The 25,567-nt window shown below is 37.1% G+C and overlaps 1 protein-coding gene across 1 annotated transcript in view; it reads left to right on the top strand.

The window, feature by feature from the left end:
* Window positions 1-25,567, top strand: part of MACROD2 (mono-ADP ribosylhydrolase 2) — a 1,150,264-nt gene that overhangs the window by 1,045,138 nt on the left and 79,559 nt on the right. Inside the window, exons 11-12 of the mRNA XM_070956490.1 lie at window positions 14,912-14,974; window positions 17,806-17,871. Coding sequence (XP_070812591.1) covers window positions 14,912-14,974; window positions 17,806-17,871 — 129 coding nt within the window. The remainder of the gene's footprint in view (window positions 1-14,911; window positions 14,975-17,805; window positions 17,872-25,567) is intronic.

Consider the following 25,567-nt stretch of genomic DNA (forward strand, 5'->3'; position numbering starts at 1 on the left):
AAATCTGTGCTGATTCTAGTAATCACTGCATTATGCTTACAAATTATTTGCTTTATGACTTGCTCTAAAGTCATATTTCCCAGTTAATAGTGTCAGACTGGCTGATATATCCTGTTTCCCGGAGCCTTCTTTCTCTTTTTTGAAAATAAGGATATTTGCTTCCTCCAGTCATCTGGTACTTCATCCAGGATGTTCCAAAGATTATGAATACAGTTTTTGTCAGCCCATCAGCATGCCATTCCCTACCCTAGCATGCTATATGTCTGGCTCTGAAGAAGTCAATTCATTCAAGGTGAGTAAGCTCTTTCAGCCTACTCTTCAAAACTGACAGATGGAATGCTTATCCTCTTCTTAGAAAAGATTGAGCTGAAATAGGAGCCTATTCCCTGTTATCTGTTGCTTTTTTTTTTTTTTTTTGCAGTTTTCAGTGAGTTGCTTATAATTTGTATTGTTTCTTTTCTTTTGAAAACAACTGCAAAAAGAAAAATTAACATCCTTCATCTATGACACCTCATTCTAAACTTAATTTTCCTTAGATAGAGTGCCTCTAATTAAGTCCTGTTCCTGAGTAATCTTGGCCTCATCCCCCCTCTAATGTAGATCCTTCTTCATTTGTATATTATATATTTAAACTTCATTCAGCCACATTGGGTTCTTCAACTGATTTTTGCACATTTTTTCCCCAAGTGGTATTGTTTTTAATATCAGCAGGAACGTCTGCCTCTCTTAGAGTTCTTTCCCCATTAGTTTCTCCTGCCTCAGGGAAGTAATCCTTACCCGCTGTTTATTAAAACCTGCATTTTTGAAGTCTAAGGTAAGAGTCTCATTAGACACAGTTAATATTAAGCGTGAGCAGTTGTTCTGCTTCTTACTTTTTTATCTACAAGGTCTTCTCAATTGGCTAGCAATAAATTAAAGACAGCTAATTCATTCTGCCTTCATCTGAAGAATGTTGCGAACAAGATAGGCCAGGGATTTTATTCAAGAAGGATGCTTACCTCTCCTCTGAGGTAAGGAAATTAATATTCCCCTTCACCACCACTATTTCATGACTTTTTGAGAGACCTGCAGCATGCTTTTAGAAAGCATAGCTTCTACATTTTAACCACGTGTAGTTTGTTATATACATCAGATAAACAAAAGCAAAGGTTTAAAAACAAAATATTTTGACTCCCACCTTCAGCTGATCTAAAATAAGATTTGGTACTCATGGATGCCAATATGCTTGTGGTTACAACTGGAGGTATCCACTGGACTTTCTGTTCCAGTTGACATTTTACAATTACAAAAAAAAAAAAAAAATCAAATAATGTAATTAGCAGATGGGAAAGCAAAGTGCAAGTGTTCAGCAGAACTTCATTGCAGAGAGTCCCTCTGTTCTCACCACATGCACTCATTGGTATTTTTAGAACATTGTGAAATAGAGTGCAATGGTCTCCCACTCCCCCACAACTTCTTTGTTTGGAATTTATTATTTTTGGAAAATTATAAAGGTAAACCGGGGTAGTAAGGAATAGCATTTGGGAAGACAAAATAGAACTCTGGTAAATGGTTCAATCTCCTGGCATCTAAAGTCAGAGCACTTTTAACTGCTCTCAAAATTCTAAATTGGGCCCACCATCTCCCCATTCTCCTCTGAATGGAGGATTCTTGCACTGGTTAATATGTCAGAGAAGAAACTCATGGCAGACTCAGACAGCATGGCACCTGTTGGTTTGGTGCTGCTCAGAGAAAAGATCTGTTAGGCATCGTCTCAGCTATAAGTATAATTAGCAGGGCGGTGTTTTTTCAATCTGCTCTGTGTTTAGGCATTATGTACAATTAAGCTGATGCTATACTATTAACATTTATTTATTGGAGTATTTAATATCCATTTCATGACATCCAAGGCCAAAAGACCCAGGAATCAATATAAACCACAAAGACAATCAATGGAAAAGAATATATCATCTGGATTAAAGTTAGCACAGAAGATTTAGTGCTGTCTCTACAGCAAAGAGAGGGAGGCAGGAGTAAGAAGGGAGTGTTTTGTTTGAATACACGTTCCTAATATGAATGAGCTTTAAACAGGATGTCTATATAAATGCATTTGCATGGATAGATCTGTACATCTGTGAGCCATGCAATGCATGCAATATGAAGAATTTTAGCTTTAGCTTTCCTCCTCCCCCCTCTTTTGTAGAAATAAAATAAGGAGCAAAGTTAGTTTTCTAAAGTTACTAATAGAATGTTGTCAGAAGGCATTCATATAAAGTGACAACCAAGGTATCTCCAGGATACATATCTTATCAAGGAATTCATCACACATTTCTATCCATTACCTGAACAACCAATAACCCCACAAGCTTCATAATTGTGCTATACAGAGATTTGCCAGTGATAGACATGCTTACGGAATTTTAACACAGCCACTGCTTTAAATTGTTCTGTCTACACTTGAGTTATCATGCTGTCTGTTTTGATGATGATGATAATGATGATGTAAATAGTTTTTTTCTTTCTTTTCATCAGTCTTAATTTTAATTTCATCTTTTACTGACCTTAGCCTCTCTTTGCCATTCCGTATACAGACCAAAGAAACTGTGTGCAAACAGCAGGGTTTTACTAATCTGTGGCACATAAAAAGAGCTGTCTTCCACTTTCGAGCAGCACTGTGTTAATCTCAAAAATAGCTTCCACAACCTTAGTGTGAACAATGGTATAATCAGTGCAGCAGGTGGGGATGCTGAAGATAGGCATTTAAGTATATTTTCATTTTCTTTCCCTCCCTCCTTTTCTCTCTCAACAAATATTACTGGAAGCAAACCCAGGCCCCCCAAAAAAATAAAAAAACCAAATTTTGATAATTCTATTCCCTTCATTGTATATCATGTATATGTATATCTCCATAATAATAATAAATTCCATAATAATGAATAAACTCTAAACCCTGTTGGACAGTGTCTGTCACAGGTGGAATATTTCTATTTTTAGCTTTTAGGAAGAAAAAAGATGTTTTTTAAAGAGAAGGGACTCTATCCAGAGTAGTTCTTATATGAATAAAGAGGCTGTTTTGGGTTTTGGGTTTTCTGGAAGAAATTGCAATCCAGCATAATTTGTGCCTGGAGTGGGAGAGATGGAATTTTTGCTGATTCACCCCCAGTGGTGAAATCCAAATTTTTTTACTACCGGTTCTGTAGGCATAGCTTGGTGGGCATGGTGGGCGTGGCTTGGTGGGGGTGGCAGGGGAAAGATACAGTGGTGGGTTGCCTCCGGTTCTACAGAACCGGTAATAAAACCGGTGGGAGGCTCTGCCCACTGACCCCGACATCATAACTCTTCTGTGCATGCGCAGAAGAATGTGCGCACGCATGAGCAAAGCAAGCACACTCCCGCGGCCCTGTTGCGAACCGGTAGTAAAGGCAAGTAGAACCCACCCCTGGAAGGATACTGCAAAAGCTCCATTCCCACCCCACTCTGGAGGCAGCCAGAGGTGTATTTGCCAGTTCTCTGAACTACTCAAAATTTCTGCTACCAGTTCTCCGAATTGCTCAAAATTTCTGCTACCGGTTCTCTAGAACCTGTCAGAACCTGCTGGATTTCACCCCTGGATTCACCCCTATCCCTCCAGGTTCCCACACAATCTGCCTTGGGGCCAATGGCACCTTCAGAATTTTGAGAGCATGGTACCCTCACAAAATGGCTGCCATATAGTGACTATGCACAAGAAGACAGATAAATCACATAAGGGTGAATTAACTTTCCAGGATACTATCTATTGTGCCAGTCTGAGTTTTCCAGAATGGCAGTCTATTGCTTTAGTACTCCAATTTGGGTTTTGTCCAATTTATTGTTGTTGTTGTTATTTAGAGAATTTAATAATGAAATTAAAAACTGAAACAGAAAAATCAAGTGGAGCAAAGCTTGATGAGCACTTTGTTGGTTCTGCAAGCCGCATGTTGCCTACCCCACTTCTGGAGAGATCCATAACATTGTGGAGCAGGTTTTTAGAGGACTATAGAGGGAGGAGAGAATTTATTAAAGAAAACCAACTACAGTCAGAAGATCTAAAGACCTTAAGCACATTTTCCAGACATACAGCCATGCTGAATAAAGTGGGAAGGAAACAAATGTACATACAGTATATGCTCTGTGTGTGCGCGTGCCCCTTCCAATCAATATTGACTCCTGTTGATTGATTGCCTGAACTTCTCCCTGCTTCTGTTTATTTCCAGAATTAAAAATCCAAGCCGTTTGGTAGCAGAAAAGAAATCTTCATGACCTCACAATTTGTGGCTAGTTAAATATTTCTGCCTAAAGGTCTAGATTGTTCAGAAGAAAACCTGATCATTCATAACTCTGGTTTCAAATGAAACCAGGAGATGCGTATTGATTCTGCATCAGGAAATGACCTGACTGAACTGAATATATTCTTGGAGAATAATTTATTTGTAATTTATAGATAAGCAGATTTCCACAAAGGCCTCATAAGACTCTATTGCTTCCTTATGAGAAGAAATCTGGCATAAGGATATTAGCTTCTGCTGCTTGGCAAAAAGCTATCTTTTATTAAGTTTGGTGTATATACATACTGTGTCCTAAAATGCTTATTTATCTGTGCAATGATGTGGCATCTGCATCAGCCCTCTCCCATCATTCCCTGGTTCCAGCTAGGCTTCTTGTTCCATCTGATATATGCACCTAATATATATCAGATGCTGATATATTCTTAATGCTAAGAATGCCTCTGGGTTTCATACAGACCTCAGAATCATGGTAGTTGGCTGTGGCACATTGTTTTCTTTGAGAGCATCCTGCAGAAGTGGTTGTTAAGATTCATGTGGAATTCTGGTGAATTATTTGTACCTAGTCAGAGTCATTTTTGAATGACTCATACATGGAGTAATTTTACAAGAGTACCTACAGTATATTCTCAAAATATGCCCACCAGATCAAAAAGGGTTCAAGGCTGATAAAAAATACCTAATACCTAGTTGATGAGTGCGTGTTTGGTAATTTGGAACTGCTTCTTTGAAATCTTTTGGGGTAAACCTTAGGAAGATTACCTAGATTACCACCCTCCTTACATTTTATGAGGAAAGGCGTCATAATCATTAGTGTTGTGAGCTAGTGCAAGTAGCAGGTGAACAAATAAATTAGGGTTATGTATGCTTTGTCAGTGATTCAGAAGTACTTCAGAAGTACTTCATGCAAAAGCTACAGTAATATCAAGCTGTTCACCTAATGATTCATTTTAATGTCTTTGGAATTTCATAAGACAAAAGTAGAATGTCTGAGAATGAAAGAAAATTTAAAAATTGCAAGTTGTTTCTATTAGTGATTAATCATAATTGTATATAATTGTTTGCAGAAAATGCATCATATATTTATATATTCTAAACTTTTTGACAAAGGTACTATTTATTGTCTGTAACAACATGATTGCCAAATATACTTTTGGAGCAATCCATTATAAACTGATTCTGTGTCAGTTTTGAGCTCAAAAACTTTGTAGGAAGAGTGGTAACAATTAATGAAAGAGCCATTATCTACAATACTATAGGATGTTCTAACCACTTTGGCAAGTGCTTGCTATCTGGCTAATGGACACATACTGTTGTGTGGTAGGAGCTATTTCATTATGCGTGGGTCTATTATACAAGTAATTGTATGATCCTCAAACCTGCTCTTCCTTTTTTTAAGTCTAAGATTATTCCATTTAATTTGAAGATTTGATTGGATACAAACATTCCACTATGGAATAATTTATTTCAGTGGTGGGTTTTAAAAATTTTACTATTGGTCCTGTGGGTGTGGCTTGATGGGCGTGGCATGGCTTGGTGGGCATGGCAGGAGAAGGATACTGTAAAATCTCCATCCCCTCCCCACTCCAGGGGAAGGTTATTGCAAATTCCCTATTTCCTCCCGATCAGCTGGGACTCAGGAGGCAGAGAATAGACGGGGCCGGGGCCAGTCAGAGATGGTATTTACTGGTTCTCCGAACAACTCAAAATTTCCGCTACTGGTTCTCCAGAACTGGTCAGAAGCTGTTGAAACCCACCTCTGATTTATCTGTACTGCTTAATGGAACGTCTGAAGTTTTAAAGCCATGGTTGGCTACTCTTGCATGAATCAAAATGCTATCAAGTGTCCAACAATGTGGGTTCTAATCTGTGATTAGGGTAACATTAGACATGAACACACATATTGAGAAATTCATTGACATCAAGCCCATAGAGTCTTATTAGTTAGTCATACTGTATATTCCAAATTAAACATGGACTAGATAGAGGCATGGTGGGTCAATTGCTTAATGACACTGGAGGTGGTCTCTGCTCCAGTGGTTTGAATTTGATTGCATGGTGGGGTGAACTCCTGTCACTTGCCTCAGCTTCTGCCCACCTAGTAATTTGATAGTATGTCCCATGCGAGTAGATAAATATGTACCACTTAGGTACATAGGACAAGCCAGCTCTTCGTGCAGCAGTTAGAATCCTGCCAGCACTGAACCTTGCTGGTTGCAATGCCCATTTTCAAGGTGGCTTCTGTGGAGGGAGAGGGCCTTGGATAATGCCGCTGGAAAGGCTGCTCACCTTTCTTTCTGGTGTGAAGTTAGCTTGGCCTCCTATGGTGCACCTTGGGAACTGCACAAGCATGTACATAACAGAGGTGGTAAACAAGCAGCCAAACTACTACTTTGCCTTAGCATTATAGTCTCCTGGCTAATGTAACAGTGCCATTCGCTAAATAAACAAATGAATTAGCTCTTTGTTAAGTATAGGGAACCTAGCTCTTTCTGTATATTTTGGGTTACCACTCTCATCATGAATTACTGTTGGCCATTCTGTCTGGAAGTTGTAATCTAAATCCTTGGTCGCGTTTCCCTCACCTCATCCATGGTTCAGGTCACTTTTAGTGGCACAAAACCATATAGGAGGGACTACCTATGTGTTTATTTGCAATGCCAGCATTGATCTTTTGTGGAATAGATTACATGTGTGTGAAAGTGAAGATTGCTTCTGTTCCTTTTTTTTTCTCAGCCATAACTTTCTTAATAAAGCATCCTATCCACTGATTGTGTGTGCACTTTTATAAAGAAACACACATACACAGGAGCTTATACGAATCTACTATACTAAGTGTTCTCCCTTCTTTTTATAGACTGCTTGCACAGAAGGGCATAACTTCCACAGCTGACCGAGTCAGGAAACATTCTAGCATTTCTTAAAGCTAGGCAATAAATTATGGGGGGGGGGGGGAACCAAAAAGTCAGATAACACACAGCTAACATTTTTGGCTTTTTGTGGTTATAATTAAATTGGAAAGTGATGTGGCAAAGCATTCTCTGGAGAGCTTTGCCAGTGAAAATGGTAAATGCTGAAACTCTGTTATAGCTATGCAATTACCAAAAGACCCAGTAAATAGGAAGAAAAGCAGGAGTCATTTACAACATAAAGACTGCAACAGCCACTATGTGGGACAGACAAGTCGAAGACCAGCAGAATGCATCTATGAATGCCAAATAGCAGTCAGAAGTCATGATGAAAACTCTTAATTTCACAATGGACAGACTAAACCATAGTTTCAATTGGAAAATTGTGAGCATTCTAGATGAAGCCAAATCCAAAAATGCTAAGAAGTTTCTGGAATCTTGGCATTTGGATAAATCAGCTATCATCAGGTACATAGAAATAAACCACACTTACACGCCATTCAAAAGAGACAGTAAAAAAGTTAAAAAGGAAAAAAAAATCCATAACACCTCTTTGCCAACAATGAACACCCAAGCAATCAAAACACAGATGAGCAGGAATTAACACCAGCATTAACATGAGACAAACAATCAAACAATAAACAATGCTCTAATCAAGGAACTACAACTTAGACAAACAGTCAAGTAGTAAATTATACCTTAGGAAACAACACCCCAACTAACTCTGATGGGTCAAACTACTGTATATATAGAGAGAGCAAAGCAAAGAAATATTATATATCTGAGTAATGAAATGTCTGCAAAAAAAAAAAAAACCCCACAATCAAGCTTCTGCTTTTTGCTAATTGTTGCATCCACTGTTTCATCTTGGGGCTGCTACTTTAGCAAACATTAGCAATGCAACTCCAGAAAAGTGGTGAGAAAATACTATATACAGGTTTTCACAAGTTTCTGCAATTTCTATTTTTCTTTCCCCTTTTTAAAAAATCTTGTCTTCTTTGTGAGCAGGATTACTGGATTTATTATTTTTTTGTTATTTCTGTTTTTGTTTTACCAGTTATAAATCTGAATATCCCTTAACTTAAAAAAAAAAAAAAACTAAGAAGAGAATAGACTCTTAATAATTGTCAGTGACCAGTTTGGCAAGGAAAACAAAGCCCTTGCAGCACATTGCATTTCAGCAACAGATGGACTAATTTTGTCTGTGCTGTGCCATTATAATGTGCAAATTCTTGCCTTTAAATGGATTCTTTCTCCTCACAACAGCGGACAGAAGTTCTTGTTTCACATTAGATAGAACTTGGATCCATTTATATTTCCTAGTCAAAAAAAGATATATGATGTTCTATCATCTTTGGAAGGAATAAACAGATCATTACATATCACTTATTGTTAATGAAAGATAGTGTGTGGCAGTTACCATCTAACAATTTTTTGGTAATTTTTAGCTTATGTTAGAGAAAAGTTATACATTGTCAATCTGAGGGAAAGAAAATATATTTTTATCACTAATATGGCATCAGGATAAAATGCAAGTCGGTAATTTTGGATTTAACGTTGATGATCAGAAAATGAATGAGAGAAAAGGGTGAAGTTAGGGAACAGATAAATAGTCTTGCCTCTTTGCACGAGACATACACTATTAAACCCCCTTCCATTTGCTTTGCTTCCAGTGTTAGTAGAAAGAAGTAATTAGGAAAAAGTTCTTCATCAATAAAAGATGTTCAGTGGGTGACTGTCATCTGAAAACATTTAAAAAAAAATATTTGCTGAGGACTGAAAAGAAATTCCTTTGGAGCTGTGTATTATTTGCATAATATAACTATTCTCATTTCCTTTCTCTCTTTCTCTATTTTTATCTCCTCTGGCTCCCCTATGCCTGTCTATGCATTGACAACTAATTGCCTTTAGCCGTATGTTTTTAGTATCATTTCATGACTTAGTATAGTTTATACAACAAAACATGCTGGTTATTCCATCACTGGAATGACTTACAGTCACATAAAATTAATTTGCTCATTCTAAACGTAATTAGAATAGCTTTTCAGCTGCCTTTAACATTATTCTTGGTAAGTCATGTTCTAGTCCTTGTTGTGATGTGATCAAGTTGTTAGACAGGGCTTTAGTAATCTTCATTTTCCTCCATATATCTAGAGATCTACTCTGGATGTCTGAACGCTGGAGAAATAAACATCTACTTTGCCTCTGTTTTCTTTTTATTTTGATCCTAATTTTATGAATCACATAAAATCACATAGTTCATCATATCCCAGAGAATCCTTGAAAAATAGATGGAATGGGGACAGCCTGAGAACATGGTGAATCCTTGGCTTGCTCAAAGTGAGCAGATGGAAGATGAAGAAGAGCAGAAGGATGAAAGGGAGGGAAGGATAGAACTACTATGGCCTTCTTCTTCTTCTTCTTCTTCTTCTTCTTCTTCTTCTTCTTCTTCTTCTTCTTCTTCTTCTTCTTCTTCTTCTTCTTTGTCATACAATTTAATCCCTTTTCAATTTTTTTTTCTTTTTCCTATCTCAAAGATTTCTTCAAGTCTGTAACCAACTTCTTCTGTAAGTCTAGTAAAAAGTCCTTATCCAGGTAAATCTCTTGGCTTGTCACTTGTGTATACATTTTAGTTGTTTTCTCCCTCTTAAAGAGACAGGCCTTTAACTTTTTCCTTTTGCACCTGGAATCTTTAGTTCCCTTTTCTGCCTGGAATCTTTAGTCCCCTCTAGTTTTAATTTGTGAAATCATAAAATCACAGATTTCTGTTTTAACTTAGACTAAACAAAGTGATTTCCATAAAAGTGCTAATTATTTATATAATTATTTTCAACATCTTATATCAAAAGTCCTAACATTCCATTTTTTTCAAGTTTGGCCTCTTAATTTGTTTATAACGTTCTTGAATCAGATTCTTATTTACCTTTTTGCTCCCTTCTTCCACATTAGTGGCAGCATAAACATGAATGGTTCTCATACTAAAGGGTTGTCCACAAAGTCTAATTGGTATCATTCAGTCATTGATTACATTGTAGACAAGTACTGTTCTTCCTATATCTTCTCTCTCTATATATATATATATGTAACAGCAACACTATTTTTCATGTCTTGAGTAATGAAGATCTTCTGACTGAAAGTGTCTGATCCAAATCCATACAATTCAGTGATGCTGTCAATTTGTAGAAGTTTCATTTCATTTTCCACTGTGTTGAACTTTCCTGTTTTCATGCTCTTACATTCCATGTTCCTACTGTAATTCTATCTTTGCAGCTTCAGAATTTCTTTCCTTGTAGTAGGGTAACATTAGCAACAAGATGCCTTGAAGATCTAGCCATGCCATAAAGACTATTAGTATTCTGAAAGACCCCAAGCTCAAATCAAATCTTTGTTAGGGTTAGACTAGACACCATCCTCAGGTCTTCCATGGTGACTGTCATCTGACTGTTCTGGATACTTCCAGTAAAACAGAAAGTGATGGTGAGGTTGAGTGCAATTCAATAGCCATCCTTCTGGAAAAGATACTCTGTCATTGCGAATGATACAAAATACTTCTGTGCACGTTTTGCTCCTTAGCTAGCAAATGCTGTGGAAAATAAATAAAAAAGCACTGTATAAATAGTAAATCATGTCTGCTCCTTTTATTGGTACTGTTCATGAAGAGGCAGTGGGAGTGTTTTAAAGGAGGGAATAGTGTAAAGAAAACATTTTTTTCCTTCCTTCCTTCCTTCCTTCCTTCCTTCCTTCCTTCCTTCCTTCCTTCCTTCCTTCCTTCCTTCCTTCCTTCGTCCCTCCCTCCCTCCCTCCCTTCCTCCCTCCCTCCCTCAGTGTAGTAGCCATTCTTCCCTCCTGTATATTCTTGCAAAGAATGATGACCTGATCATTGAGTCATCACCTGACTATGGAATGATCAGATCGTCATTCTTTGCAAGAAGATACAGATTTAAGGTAAGCCCTCATACTGCTAAATTTAAACCTGCATTTGTGTGGTAAAAGAAAAGCTTCTTCTAGAAGGTCCTCCCCTTCTAACATCTGCCAATATTAGTTTGCAAAGATACTCCCTCCCCTATTTCTTATGCCGAATGTAAAGAACCTTGGGATTGGAGGCTAAAGGATTCAGCCCCCTTTTTGAACAATGTGCATTCCTTGTGTTACACTTTAGGACAAATGTAAATCCTGTGATTTAGCAACCGTAAAGATAAAAAATAGCTTAGTATCACACACTCCATCACAACATTGGTTGGCAATGAAACTGAGCAGGCTTACACTGAGAATCCTACATTCAAAGCATGTGAATGGATTTCCATTAATGGAACAGATTTGCTATTCATGTTGTTCATCACTTCCAGTCAATTCTGAGGGACATGGAGGGAGGAAAACATTAAAATAGCAGTGTCCTTTCTATTAAAAGATGGCCTCTGTTAGACAGAATGCAAATGTGTGGCATTTTCACAGCAAATCATAGTCATTGGTGGAATTTAACCTTTTAATGGATAGGGCTGCCAATTTCCCCATCTCTGTGGTAATGATTGAATACTATTAGAGAGAAACAGTCTAAAGAAAATAAAATGGAGATGCATAAAATAGAAGAAGAGGTAATGGTAATGCAGGTGCTGTAAAACTATGAGCCAGTCTGCATACATAAAATTATCAAGTAAGCAAATAAATAATCCAGGAAACAAGTACAACAGTAAAACAATGGATAAATTGATGAAAATCTCTCAATTCGGCCTTCTGCTTTAAATCACTATTGCTGAAAAATACAGTTACACAACAAAAGATGCAACCAACATTTGACTGGTAAGACTAATGCTCCAAAATAGAATAACATTTGCATTAGAACATGGTTTTATTCAATGGTGGGATTCAAGTAATTTAACAACCGGTTCTCTGCCCTAATGATTTCTTCCAACAACCAGTTTGCCAAACTGCTCAGAAAGTTAACAACCGGTTCTCCCGAAGTGGTGCGAACTAGCTGAATCCCACCACTGGTTTTATTTGAGTTTTGCTTGCTTCCTGTATAACACTACAGATGTAAAAGAATTTACCAAAGAGAATCTTAAAGAGATTGAAAGGTCTCTGAAGTCCTAAAAAATTAGTACAGTTTGCTATTTGTTTAGGGCAATGAAAATCAGTAATGCAATGGTTGAAGCCAGCTAAAATTCCTGGGATCCCACCATGGCTGCCTGGAATGTGGTGCAGCGACACTGATTTATACCAGTTGAGAATCTTGTCCCGAAGCTGATCTCTGAAGAATGAAGATCAAAACTGCAAAGCCTCTGGGTTTAAAAGAAAATAAATGCCTCTACACCAGCTCCACCTGCTGGCTGTTTTAATCAACAGCATCCCAAGAAAGACAGAAGAAAAGTCAATTTTCTTGAACGATTTACAACACCGTATTCAAAGATAGCTAGTGTTTATTTAGTCTAGATGTCCTTCCTTTTTTCCTTCTTCCTTTGCCTCAAAATTTGCTAGATTTCTCTTGCACTTTTCTGATGTTAAGACTCTTAGAAGATAAAAGAAAGGGGTGCATACATTGCAATTATAGAGAAGCTGTATAGAAGCAGAGAGAGGTATAACAATCCTGCAGGACTAGAAGGGAAAGAAAGACTGATAATGATTAAACATTTTATAGGAATTTCAAATCAATTTGTTCCATTTATTTCCTAGAGACATTTATACCATTTCTCTTTTCTTCTTAGAAAAGGGATTTTTTTTATGAACACGCAACAGTTTGGCAATATGATTTAAGCAATTACTCTGCCATCTTACTATGTGACAGTCTTTCTAGCACAGGGCTCTGAACAGGTGACAACAGGTCATCTGGCTCATTCATATTAGAGATTAGAAAGTTGCTGTTCTGAATGAAACATCATTGAGCCAAAGCACTACTTTTATGTTTAGGATCTGAAACACCGAAACATGAATGTCAGTAGAAGGAAAGGAGGATTATGCAGTGAGAGAAATTTAGCCACAGGGCTTTCCACTTCACACAGCCCTAAAGTAATTTGTCATACGTTTTCTGTAATAAGTCAAGCATTTGGAGGAATTCAGTTCAGGGTAGATGTAGTAATTATTATTATTCTTTATTTATTTATTTATTTAAAGAGTTGTAGGGCCACCCAACTCACAAAAATGCAACTCTGGGTAATGTACAAGAATGAAATAAATAAAAGAAACCACAATATCTCAACGGAAAATCAACTATATAAAACAGGGCATACCAACTTGTACTCCCAGGAAAAAGCTCACCTAATATCTTAACGCCAGTGCCTGAGGGACCCTCCAACAGTTTAAAGCATTCCTGAAGATTAACAGAAAAAATAATAGGAATCATCAAGCCAGTTAAATATCCCTTCCCTCCCTCCCTCCCTCCCTCCCTCCCTCCCTCCCTCCCTCCCTCCCTTCCTTCCTTCCCTTTTTAATTAGACGCTGTTAAAGATCTCGGCAGCCTTGAAACTGAATGAAATAAAATTATTCCTGTCATTATTATTACTATTACAAACATAAAGTTAGCAGTCAGTATAAATCAAAACAGAAAGTACATGACTAAAAAGAAAAATTAGTACAATGTTTCGGGAAGGAGAAAAGCAGAGGGAATAGATAGATGTGTATAATTGGACAACCCAAGGAAATTGGACAACCCAAACACTGAACAGCAGAAGTGACAAATAAAAATCAAACTCTACCAGAGAATTTCTTATAGGGTAAATAAAATCTTTTATAGGGCAAATAAAAGTCATTTGGTAAAAGGCTAGCATATATCCATTTGAAAAGACACCTTCCTCCATGCTATGAATCTAGGTAAATATATTGTATTGAGGATTTTATCCACAATTTCTTGGTAACCCTCATTTAGTTCGTCTTGCTTCAGAATATTGTCACATTAATAAATTTTCTAGAAAGAAATTATTTAAGCTTGGGAATCCATGATATAGGGATTTGTACTAACAGTAGTGTTTCAAGTTGTTTTCACACATTTTCTGCTTCCATCTTTTATGGAAGCATCTCTTTAACTTGGAAAAACTGTGGAACTTCCAAAGCAGCCTAAAGTGGGTAATAAAATTGAGGGAAACTGCAATACCCCCAGTCATACATAGACATTCCTGTTGAACTTAAGCCAAATAAAAAATAAAAATCTTATAACTGGGGAATAAAATCTGGGCAATAAAATTCCAGACAACTAAATTGCAATAAAGTCTAGCTGCCTCTCTAGTATTATGCTTCCATCTCGTAGTCCTCCAGATTTTTGTAGCCAATATACACAGTATTGGCCCTAAAAATACACGTGAAAATTATGTTGTGTATTATAGAATCCTAACTGCTACAAAACCATTTTGACTCTCTACGCAACTTTTCCAGGATTGAAGGCAACTGTCTAAAATGTTATGGACTCCTCAATCCCCTATTCCACCGGGAAGAAGAATGTTAAATATTCAATATTGGTGTGTGTGTGTTGAATCTGGTTTAGTCATATATCAGAATCAATATGATTTAAGTTAGTTGTGGTCCAATTAATAGATCAGTTCTAAAAATGTCTATATTTGGATCCAATCCTGTGATTGTCGCAATTTACTTTTGGCTTACCTATGCTTTCCTTGTTGGGTTCGTTATATGTAGTGCCATCAACCTGCTACGTTGGCTGCAGTTCCTACTGACTTTGTCTGTTTAACAATCAGAAATGTGGTTTATAACCCTCTATGGCTGTCGTTTTTCTGGCAGGTGAGAATGGAACAGAAGTGAAGCCAAGCAGTGATGAACCGGAGCATCAGAGCCAAGAAACAGGTTTGTATTATGCTGAGATCTATTGAAGTGTTCTATCAGCCAGGCTTTCTGAACCTTGGTGAGCAATAATCTGAGTCGATGCTATTGACTGACAACGTTTGTACGTTTCCACAGGATTAAATCAGGGCTTGTACAGCTTTCCCATTGGAGCCCAGAGCGCTATTCATTATGAGTGAATGCATTCCTTCCAGCCCCGGAATGTAGCATTTCCTGTTAGTAATTGACAGCACATTCTGTTAAGGTGGAGGAGATCCTAGAAACCTCTTCAGTGGAAAGTGTTTACAGCAGTAAGGTATAAAGTTCAGACATCAAAGGAAGGCAAGAATGTGTAGAAAATAAGCTTGAAGAGATGAAGGACCTCTTTGGCTGGGAATAAACCTGCACTGTGAGGCATTTATTCTGTTGATTTAGCTTCTGAATAACTGCTTTTCTACACAGTGGTTACAAATTGGATTACTGGCTTTTCAGGAAGAAAGAGCCAGGGTATGCAAATACAACCTTTGAAAATAAACGTTGAAACTCATAAAAAAAAAACCCACCTGAACACAATATATATCTGCAATTGAAACTGCATTTTTAAAACTGAACAAAAATAGAAAAAAAAAAATTACGCTACAGTCAGAAGGAATTCTTCTGCTTTCCATACATCATATGTATCTATATATTGTAGGGAGATGGTCTTTGCTCATTCTCTGGCCTCAGCCAAACTATCAAAATAAGTAAAAGGACCAAAAATTTGCTATGAATGTCCTTATCCTCTAAGATACGAACCTGACTGTTGCATGACAGATTGACTTATTTACATCTACTTCAAATAGCATAGATGTTCTCTCCTGACTGACCCACCTAAAAAAGGGTTAATAGCTTATATTCTGTAGCGTGCACAAATTTACTTCAAATATCACAACTCATCCTTTACGGAAACTGTTTCTATCAGGTTGGAAAACTTTTTATTAATACCTGGGAGCTACAGCAGGAGAGGCCCAATCACTCAATGCAATAGAGCGAAGCAGCCAAGCTATCCATCCTACATTATTCAGCCATTCGATCTGTGTATAATGCATTGTGGCTGTTTCTAAAGAGTTGAATATACGTTACAGCAAAATGCCCTTCACCCCAATCTCTTGTTACAGTCTGGAGGAGAAGCACTATGTCCACAATGCTGTGCCCATTCTGCGAAATAATTCCACTGACTCCAATTGTTCAGCTGTTCATTCACAAGCACACAAGGCTGTCTTGAGGCTTTCAGAGGCAGGTGGGCTTTTTCTGTCCACCCGACTTTTCTAATTGTTCCTCAATGTTTTCTTGGCCAGCATCTGCACACATGTGCAGTCACACACTTTAGTTTCATTGAGACTGCTGTTGAATAAAAAAACACCATCATTTTAAAATATGGAAGAATTGGAAGCATGGCAATATGTCTAAGATCTGTTTTCTTGACTGCTTTATCTTTAGGTTATATAATGTAAGAGGAAGAGTCAAAGTTTCTGTATCAGATCTCCTTCCTTTCCTGTAGGAATGTAGATTAGATGAACCTGCCCCTGTGAGTTAGATATCCTTTAGAAGACTCACTGGGGACTTTTCTTCTGCCCAACCAAGAATATTTTACTAACGTTTAAAAAAACATTTACATGAGGCACTAAACTGTGTTAGGGGCCACATTTCTTTAATCTGCCCAATATAATCTGCTACCATGGACATCCAGTGGCCAAAAAAAAAAAAAAAAAACATGCTTGATTCTTTTCTTTGAGCATTACAATGATTCTATTTAGTCAGAAGATGCCATTTTTCAAAATATTAATTATTTTACAGGTTTTTTTATTTAATGAAATCTATGTTTGAGATTTGGTTTCTTCCCAGTGAGCAAGGACTTTAACAAATGATTGTACATTGTTATTATTACAGTGTTCTTATTTTGCCTTAAACTTTTTCACACACTTTTTCCTGAAAGGTTTACACATAGATACATATACCCTGTTTCCCCACAAAAAAGACATCCCCTGATAATAAGCCCAATCGGACTTTTGAGTGCATGGCAATAAGGCCAAGTGCTTATTTCAGGGTTCAAAAAAATATAAGACAGAGTCTTATTTTCGGGAAAACATGGTATATATACACATACACACACACACACACGCATATACACATACACATATGCACACACGTACACAAACACACTCTCTCTCACACACAACACACACAGACATGCATACATAGAATTAGAGCCAGAGAAAATGTTCCACAACTTCATATCTTCCCCCAACTCAGATGTTTGCTGTTGTTGTTGTTTTGTGTGTGTTGGCTTGGTTTGTTGTTGGGGGGGGAGGGGGGAGTTTTTTGTAACTTGCAACAGCAAAAGTTAGCCTTTAAGACCAAAGATTGTTATAAGAAGAAGCAATGCAGCATAAAATACCTTCTGCAAACTGTTTTTCCTCTATGAAAGGGGAGAAAAAACACCAGAAGGGTGAGTAAATGGCAGAACGGACAGAATGAGGAAGAGTTTGCCATTATTCACAGTAAAAAAAAAAAAAAAAAAGGATAAAGCTAAATATTCAATCAAGGATAGTATAAAGTAGAATGACTCTAAGTAGAACTTGAAATTCAATTATACAAAATGTTGGTACCCTGTGCCCCTGACTATTTAAATCTGTGTGGAAATTGAGTGTGTTTACAAATCTCACTCTGATTATTGTTCCATGAAAGAAAAGAAAAGGGGATTTCAGCTAATAAAATGCATAACCTATATATTTCAGTGCAGGTGTAACCATTTACAATCATTACTGCATTCAAATTATATCCCAATATCTATCACTTCTTTCTTTTCAAAACAGATGAGGCAGTTTCTTCAATTCCAAGCAGCCCAGCAGATGGAGAAGAGAACCTGGGCAAGGAAAAAGGTACAGATCACGAAACCAGCTAAGAAAAACCAAATCCTCAAAGGGGATTTTAAAAAGCAATATTTTCTGTTAAGCCTACGAAAACTCACGCTCAAGCTTTAAAGGCCAGATGTCAGATAAGTACTTCTGGGATGTCTTTTAGAAAAGCCTTTTTAATGAACCACTTGGCATCATAGTTGCCAGCGGGGATCGATGGCATGCATTTTCAACTGCAAGTTATTATAGATTTCCCATAAAAAAAATATCGTTGGGTCATAGGGAACCGCGAAGCACATATCTGTGGGAATACTCACATCCATAAATGTACGCTTGCTTCCATGACAGCAGCATTTGATCCAGTCTGCTGTGGTCCAAAAGAAAACAAAATTGACTATCCAAGGCAGAGCTGAGGGAAGGTCCTCTTCATTTATGACAGACTGTGCTGGGCACCCTGATCTTTTTTTGTGTTTGTTTGCTTGGTTTGTTTTTTGTCTTGATTCCTGGCGATGACACGGATAAGTGCTTGCAGTTTTTCTAGGCAGGTTGTTTTTAGAAGTGCTTTAGTCTTTGATTAATACTTAAAAATCAAGGCGTAAGGGGCAAACAACAGAGAGCTGATACCTAATGTAATCTTTCCAGCTGTGTTTTACCCTCTTGGATTGCTCATCTTTCAACAAGGGATGAAGTATAGAATTGTACTGCTCTGGCATGACGTCACTGCGTTAATTGGGAACGCTTCCTTTTCATTCTTCTGGGTCCATCAGTAATGAGCATGGAACACAATTTTAAAAATTGTAGCTTTGAATAATTCAAAGCAGGGTCTTTCTGTATCAGCATACAGCATTCAAACAAGCACAGTGGAAAATTAATGCATTATGTGGTATAATATATTTATTTATTAATTACATTTTGTAGAGCTGCCCATTTTCCCAAGGAAGTCTGGGCAGTGAACACAAAACCTAATCAAAAAATGACAATGTAACTCAAAAGAAATTGGGTCAAGTTGCCTAAAAATTTTATTATCAATGTCAAACATCCATGCCAGAGCTCCGTCAACAACCAAGGCCCCAGTTTTGCAACCTTTTAAAAGACCAATAAGGTTGGGGCTGCCTAAATTTAAGGGGGAGGCAATTTCACAAGACAGGTGTCATGACAGTTCAATCACATGTAGGAAGCGAAGAAAATGATCTTAAGAATGATAGACCATGCATTGAAATGTTTAACTAGGATGATATTAGTTAATATTAATTGGAGAGTGAGCTTAATTCTCGGTTAGTCTTGTTTGTTGTTTGGTTTTAGTCCTGTGTTTAGGTGTTTCTATGTTTCGCTTCCTATATTGCTTTTCAACCATTATTGTAAATATTTAATAAAGATTATTTTTTTAAAAAAAAAAAGAATGATAGACCAGATCCATTACCAGAGCAACAAGTGGAAAAGTGTGATTTAAATCCAAAACACGAAGAAGGCATGTGCACAAAGCTCAGGTAGACACCTTCTGAATTCACATAAGTATAAGGGATAGGAGGAATAAAGCAGAGCCTTGCAAAATTCTGTCACTATAACCAATAATAATAGACATAGTTTTAACCTTTATGTAGAAAGGTTGGCTTGGTCTACATAGTAGGGCTGACAGCATGCTTTGTGGAGCCCATCAGGTAACAGTTTTATCAGTGGGACCTGGAGCATGGCCACTCTGCATGATCAAGTAGGAAAGAAAGAAGCCACCAGGGATAGGTAATGCCACAAGATCTTGCCCCATGACATGTGGGGCTTTAAAGAGGAAAAGCCACATCTTGAATTGCACCTAGAAGCTAACTGGGAGTCAGTATAATTCATGTTCAGGGTGGAATCCAATTTTTTTTACTACCGGTTCTGTGGGTGTGACTTGGTGTGCTTGGTGTGGCTTGGTGGGCATGGCTTGGTGGGCATGACAGGGGAAGGATACTGCAAAATCTCCATTCCCACCCCACTCTGGGGCCAACCAGAGGTGGCATTTGCTGGTTTTCCGAACTACTCAAAATTTCTGCTACTGGTTCTCCGAACTACTCAAAATTTCCGCTACCGGTTCTCCAGAACCTGTCAGAACCTGCTGGATTTCACCCCTGGTAGTGTTATATAGGCATTATCGTGGCATTCTGCATATGCTGTTGTGTTTTGGAATAGTTAAATAGTTGAAATGACTGGATGCCATTTAAGGATAGTGTGATGTACTAGTCTTGTTGAGAGGTTACTGAGGCATGGATGACTGTGAGTAATGCTTCTCAGTCTAAGAATGGGCACAATTAGCGCACAAGATATTGGTCTCTGCTCTATAACTGTAATGAATTGAATTGAATAGTACACAAGATATAACTATGGAAAGGTCTTACTAGCCATGGCGACCACCAGCCCAAGCAAGACCCATGAGCAAAATAACTCCCAGATTGTGTACCAGTTCTTCTATGGAGAGCGTGATTAGTAAAGACTGATCAACAGAACAGTTTTTATAATGTTTCTCTATCTGCTTCCTTTGATACATCTATCTTTGGGATATGAACTAAGTAATTTCACGGTGTGTGTGGGTGTGTGTGAAGGAACCCATTTTTTCCATTTTCCAGTTTGTACAAATACAGAGAGAGATGCCTCATCATCGTCTTCCATTCCAAGGGACAAATGCTGACAAGTTAGAATGGCTGAAATCATAATTAAAGTTTTCTTGCACTTCAGCAATGTTTTTTTAATAGTTTCTTTCTATCCTTGACACTGATAGGTTGCCCCAATAAGTAAATTACCACACTTTGATACACAGACATCCTCAGGAGAGTCAAAGTCCGCAAGATGGAGAGTGCACTTTTGCAATCAAAGACTTCTGTCTTTTGTATATGTACAGGTAGTCCTTGACTTACAACTGCAATTGAGGCCAAAAATTTCTGTTGTGAAGTGAGGCATTTGTTAAATGAGTTTTGCCCCATTTTATGACCTTTCTTGCCACAGTTATTAAGTGAATCACTGCAGTTGATAAGTGAGTAAGGCGGTTGTTAATTGAATTTGGCTTGGCAAAATGTTGCAAAACGGGATCCCATGACCTTGGGACACAGCAATGGTCATAAGTATGAACCAGTTGCCATGCGTCTGAATTTTGAACACATGAGCATGGGGCTGCTACGAAGGTCATAAGTGTGAAAAAGGGTCATGTGACTTTTTTCAGTGCTGTTGTAACTTTGAATGGTCGCTAAATGAACTGTTGTAAGTCGAGGACTATCTGTACATGATGGCATTATTCGTAGAACGTGGCCATGCCTTCAGTCACAGCAGCACAATTTTTCACATAGAGATGCTGCTGGTTTATTAGGTCAAGAATGATACTTTTGCTGTCATTTAATTCCAATTCTGGATTTAGAATTCTCTAAAGAGCAGCCAGCTATCTTTCACTATTTCTATATTTTTATTTATACCAACAGTGAAACAAAGAAGAAACTGATGAAGGGTTTAAAAAAAAAAAAAGAAACGTGGTATATATCACTCCACCATTTATGAGTTGCTGCTATTCTCGCTATGACTTTACACCTGATTTTTTTTGTCTTAATTGTCACACAAAATCAGAACAGGGGCACCTCACATCTATTAAATATTTAAATGAAGTAGTGTTTGTAAATAGTTCAAATTTATTCAGACTATTTCCCTCTCTCCCAGGCCAGTATACTGTTTCTATCAGCAATATATGATACCTTGCAATCTCTGCAGCTTGTTCGGTTTCTTTGTCCTACATTTGAGACTAGTCTTGTAATGTTCAGATCTACCATCTGGCCTTGCTTTATTTGGCTTATCTTTTCGCAGGAAAATCCCAATTGCTCTGTAATTTCTCCCAGTCCACTCAGGCTCATCTCCAACAGACCAATTCTGGTTCAAGCACTTTCTTCAGCACAAAGTTAACCCAAAGCTAACCATTAATGAAAGAATGCAGCTGTGTGCATTCCAGTATGAAAAAACACACACACACACAAACACAGAGTAGTAACATTTTAGGACCAATTTAAGAGAAGAAAATCACTTATTTAAGATTCATTTAAGCTCTGATAATATAGTACCCTTTAAAGATTTAGCAGTTAAAATGAGTCACTCTTGACCACTAATAGTTCACTGTTTTCAAATTATTACAGAATTTATGATTGAATATTCTCATGACTGCACAATTATACGTCATCAGTTTTTTGAAATAAGCTTTCATACTGTCAGTGGATTATAAAAAATACCATATCTTTTTCTCTTAAGTGAGATGCAGATTTAAAGTAGAAAATCACAAAGAATAATGAACTTGTATATTTAAAAATATCCCAAACTGAGTAATGGCAGTTCAAAATGAAATGTAATCTTTCTCACTCCGTGCAAATTAATGCATGCAAATGACTTATTTGTTTCTACGTTTTAATACACATTATATAACCATTTTTTTGAGATAGATACACTAGAGTTGTACAATGTTCTGGATCCGAAAATAAAAAGACGTTTCAATGCATGCAGGGGCAAGCAATAAGCACCTGACTGCAGTTCTTCAACCAAACACAGCTTCACCAGGATCCTGTGGCACAGTCTGGGTTCTGTTGAAATTACTAGCACTTGTTTTATGCGTCAAAAGAATTTTACATAAATGTCGCATACATGAAAGTATTGAGGACAGCAATCCTCAATCTGCTTTTGTCTAGATATGTTAAGGATGACAACATAGTGGTTGAAAATTCAGGAAGTTGTGACCCCAATTTACATGACTGAGGATGGCTGATACAGGTCCTTTCCAGATTTAAAACTGACATTTATTATAACTGTCCATAGTTCTTTTAAATATATGACCTCAAGGAGAAAGCTTTTGCATCACATTAGCAGGCACCTTCATTATCAGTTCCTCCATGTCCTGATTTAACTATACAGGGGGAAAAAATAGTATCTGTCACATTATGTACCCCTTCTGCATAATATACTAATTTTAATTCATTACAACTTAATAAAAGTAATTGTGCATTTGAAGGTCAACTAAATTAAATCATATGTTAATTAATCTTAAAATTAAGGTACCAATTATTATATTTCCAGGTGTTCATGAAGCTTAGGTTCCTGTGGGAAAACTGTATAGAAAATATTTCTGCTTTGCTATATATTAAATTAAGAAGGTATAAGGGAAAATATGTTTTTAAACCCGGTGTCTGTCTCAACTAGTCTTTAACGGTATAATTTCAGAGAGGTGCAAAGTTTTGTAAGATACACATTACAGAGCTGAATAGATTCTAAAATTCTTAAATCATTCAGTTGTTTAGTTATTTGAAAGCTTTAGGAGAAATAATTCAAATAAAGTACAAAGAAAACAAAAAACCTTGAAAGCATTCCTTTATTTTTGAAGGAAAATATGGTAGATGAAGTATCTGTATTCGGCAGTGGCTAATATTCTTTCAAGGGATGTTGAAGTCTTTTCAAGTAGCTGTATGTGAAGTGCTCAGTAATTAGAGGCACATATTGAAGAAAATGCTGATTTTGAACATTTACCTAAGTTTTTTTATAGGCAGAGAAGTTGAGAAGACTTTAAGTAATCCAAATGAATAATCCAAATTGGCTATGTACCCAGGCCTGGGGCTGAGAATGTTTGAAGGGCCCTATTACTTAGCTTCACTATTAGTTGATTAATCATCATCATGACTGCTGTTATATTTATTTATTTTGTATTTTATTGTTTTAACATCTTTTAAATTGTTTTGATTGTTTTAGAATTTTAGAATTGTAAGCCTCCCAGAATCACTTGGTTGAGTTGGACAGCTATAGAGAATGAATGAATGAATGAATGAATGAATGAATGAATGAATGAATGAATATGAATAAGGCTTCTTAGGTAAAGCTCCCTACCTTTGTTAGTAACTAAAAGATTCAGTCCAGGAAACCATAGAACTTTACACAACTAAGGGACATTCACATCTATGTCTGAAAGAAAAGAGCTTATATGTCTGTAGCTTTATGAGTCATGTTCAAAGATTCTTATTTCTGTAAGACAATATAATGAGTTCCAGAAATCAAGATAGATTTTCAGAGCGGTGTTGTTGTTGTTGTTGTTGTTGTTGTTGTTGTTTTTTGCTTTTCGTCTTTGGGAATCTATTGCCAAGATTGCAGTACGCAAACTAATTAAGCACAGGATAATACCCCCACTGAAACAACTACTGCACAACTTGTAAGCACTCCAAACTTGTAAGGAGAAGGATTCATTCTTAAAATGAACTTGAGTCATTACACTTTGTTTTTATACTTCTGGTTTGGTGAGCCAGGGGAGGATATCTAATTGTATTTACTTTACAACTTCAAGGCTTGCCAAAGATAATACACTAACTAGCCTAAAGCTTATGTGAAGGCAACTCTTCCAAATTCCCTAGCCTGGGAGGAGGAACGAAATTATGCTTTGTGGCTGCTGTCTATTCTGTATTCAAATGGAGATGGTGTCAAGCTGGTGAGGTGGGTAGATGGTGACAGCAAAACCATCTTCGGGGAGATGACATATTTAAATAACCGCTGTCACAGTTTGTTGCAGAAATCACATCCAGAAAGCACACACAGATAACTGAGTCAGCAGGATTCATTAAATAAGAAACTTCTGTATATACATAATATAACATGAGGCAGATATACAATACCAAGAGAAGTTCTCAGATTCAGAAGCATAATCACAGAAGCACAGTTAACAGAAGGAAGGAAAATAATAGGAGCACACGACTTATATTTATACATATCAGTTAACCTAAGCCACGCCCAGGCTCCAAGCTGTTTCATCTCCCAAACAGTCCTCATTGGCTGACTTAGTTGCTATGACTATACATTGGCTGACCTTGTTACTCTGTCCTATTCCAGCAAGTCCCCAATTGCTGACCTGTTGCCATGTCTATCCCAGTTGCCATGTCCTATTCCAGTTCATGAATATACTCTGACAACTGCTACTGCTTACTCAGGCAACTCACTGTGGCACTTCATAAAATAGGAACAACTGAGAATAAAATGAAACAGAAGTTGCAACCTGTAAAATTCTAATGGAAAAGGAAAAAGGAGAACAATTCCTCTGGTTTGCCTTGTTCTTCTGGCTACCAGAACTGGGTGCAAAATTATTTTGAATGCCTAGTTTTCCATGTGATTCACTGCCAGAGTTAAGAGAGAAAAATGTCCTTCTTTCCTTTTTATTTTTTGCTTTCATCAATGAAATTCTCCCATACCTAGGCTGCTAGTACTAACTGTTGTGATGCCTCTATTGATTATTCCCCGCTTCTCATCATGTTATTGTACAATATATTATCACCAATATTTGCACAATGAAATCAAGATTTTACTTTGGGCTCTCCCAAAGTATCTAACCATTTATTCAGAACATGGAGCTAATGTTTTTATTTGTGTTTTGTGTGTGTGTGTGTAGAGCATATTTATTATTCTACGCTATCATTTTTAATATCTTGATCTAAAATTCATTGCTAAATCAAAATTTCTAGTTATTGCTTTCCAAATTAGATATGCATAATGAACAAGATAATGTCATGTCTTCTATATTTTGCCGTTTTTATGCATTCTATCATTTTCTGATGACTCATTTGTCCTATTTTCTTTCATATGTTTCCATTAGGAATACAGTGATTTTTCTAGAGCCTGATGGAGAAGCTATTTAAAACTCATTCCACAGATAATGAGAAACTGCCACTCATTAAATATTAGAGGAACTAATGTG

The sequence above is a fragment of the Pituophis catenifer genome, unplaced genomic scaffold, assembly GCF_029215685.1.
Source record: "Pituophis catenifer annectens isolate HBS135680 unplaced genomic scaffold, rPitCat1.0.hap2 SCAF_1, whole genome shotgun sequence".
Lineage (NCBI taxonomy): Eukaryota > Metazoa > Chordata > Lepidosauria > Squamata > Colubridae > Pituophis > Pituophis catenifer.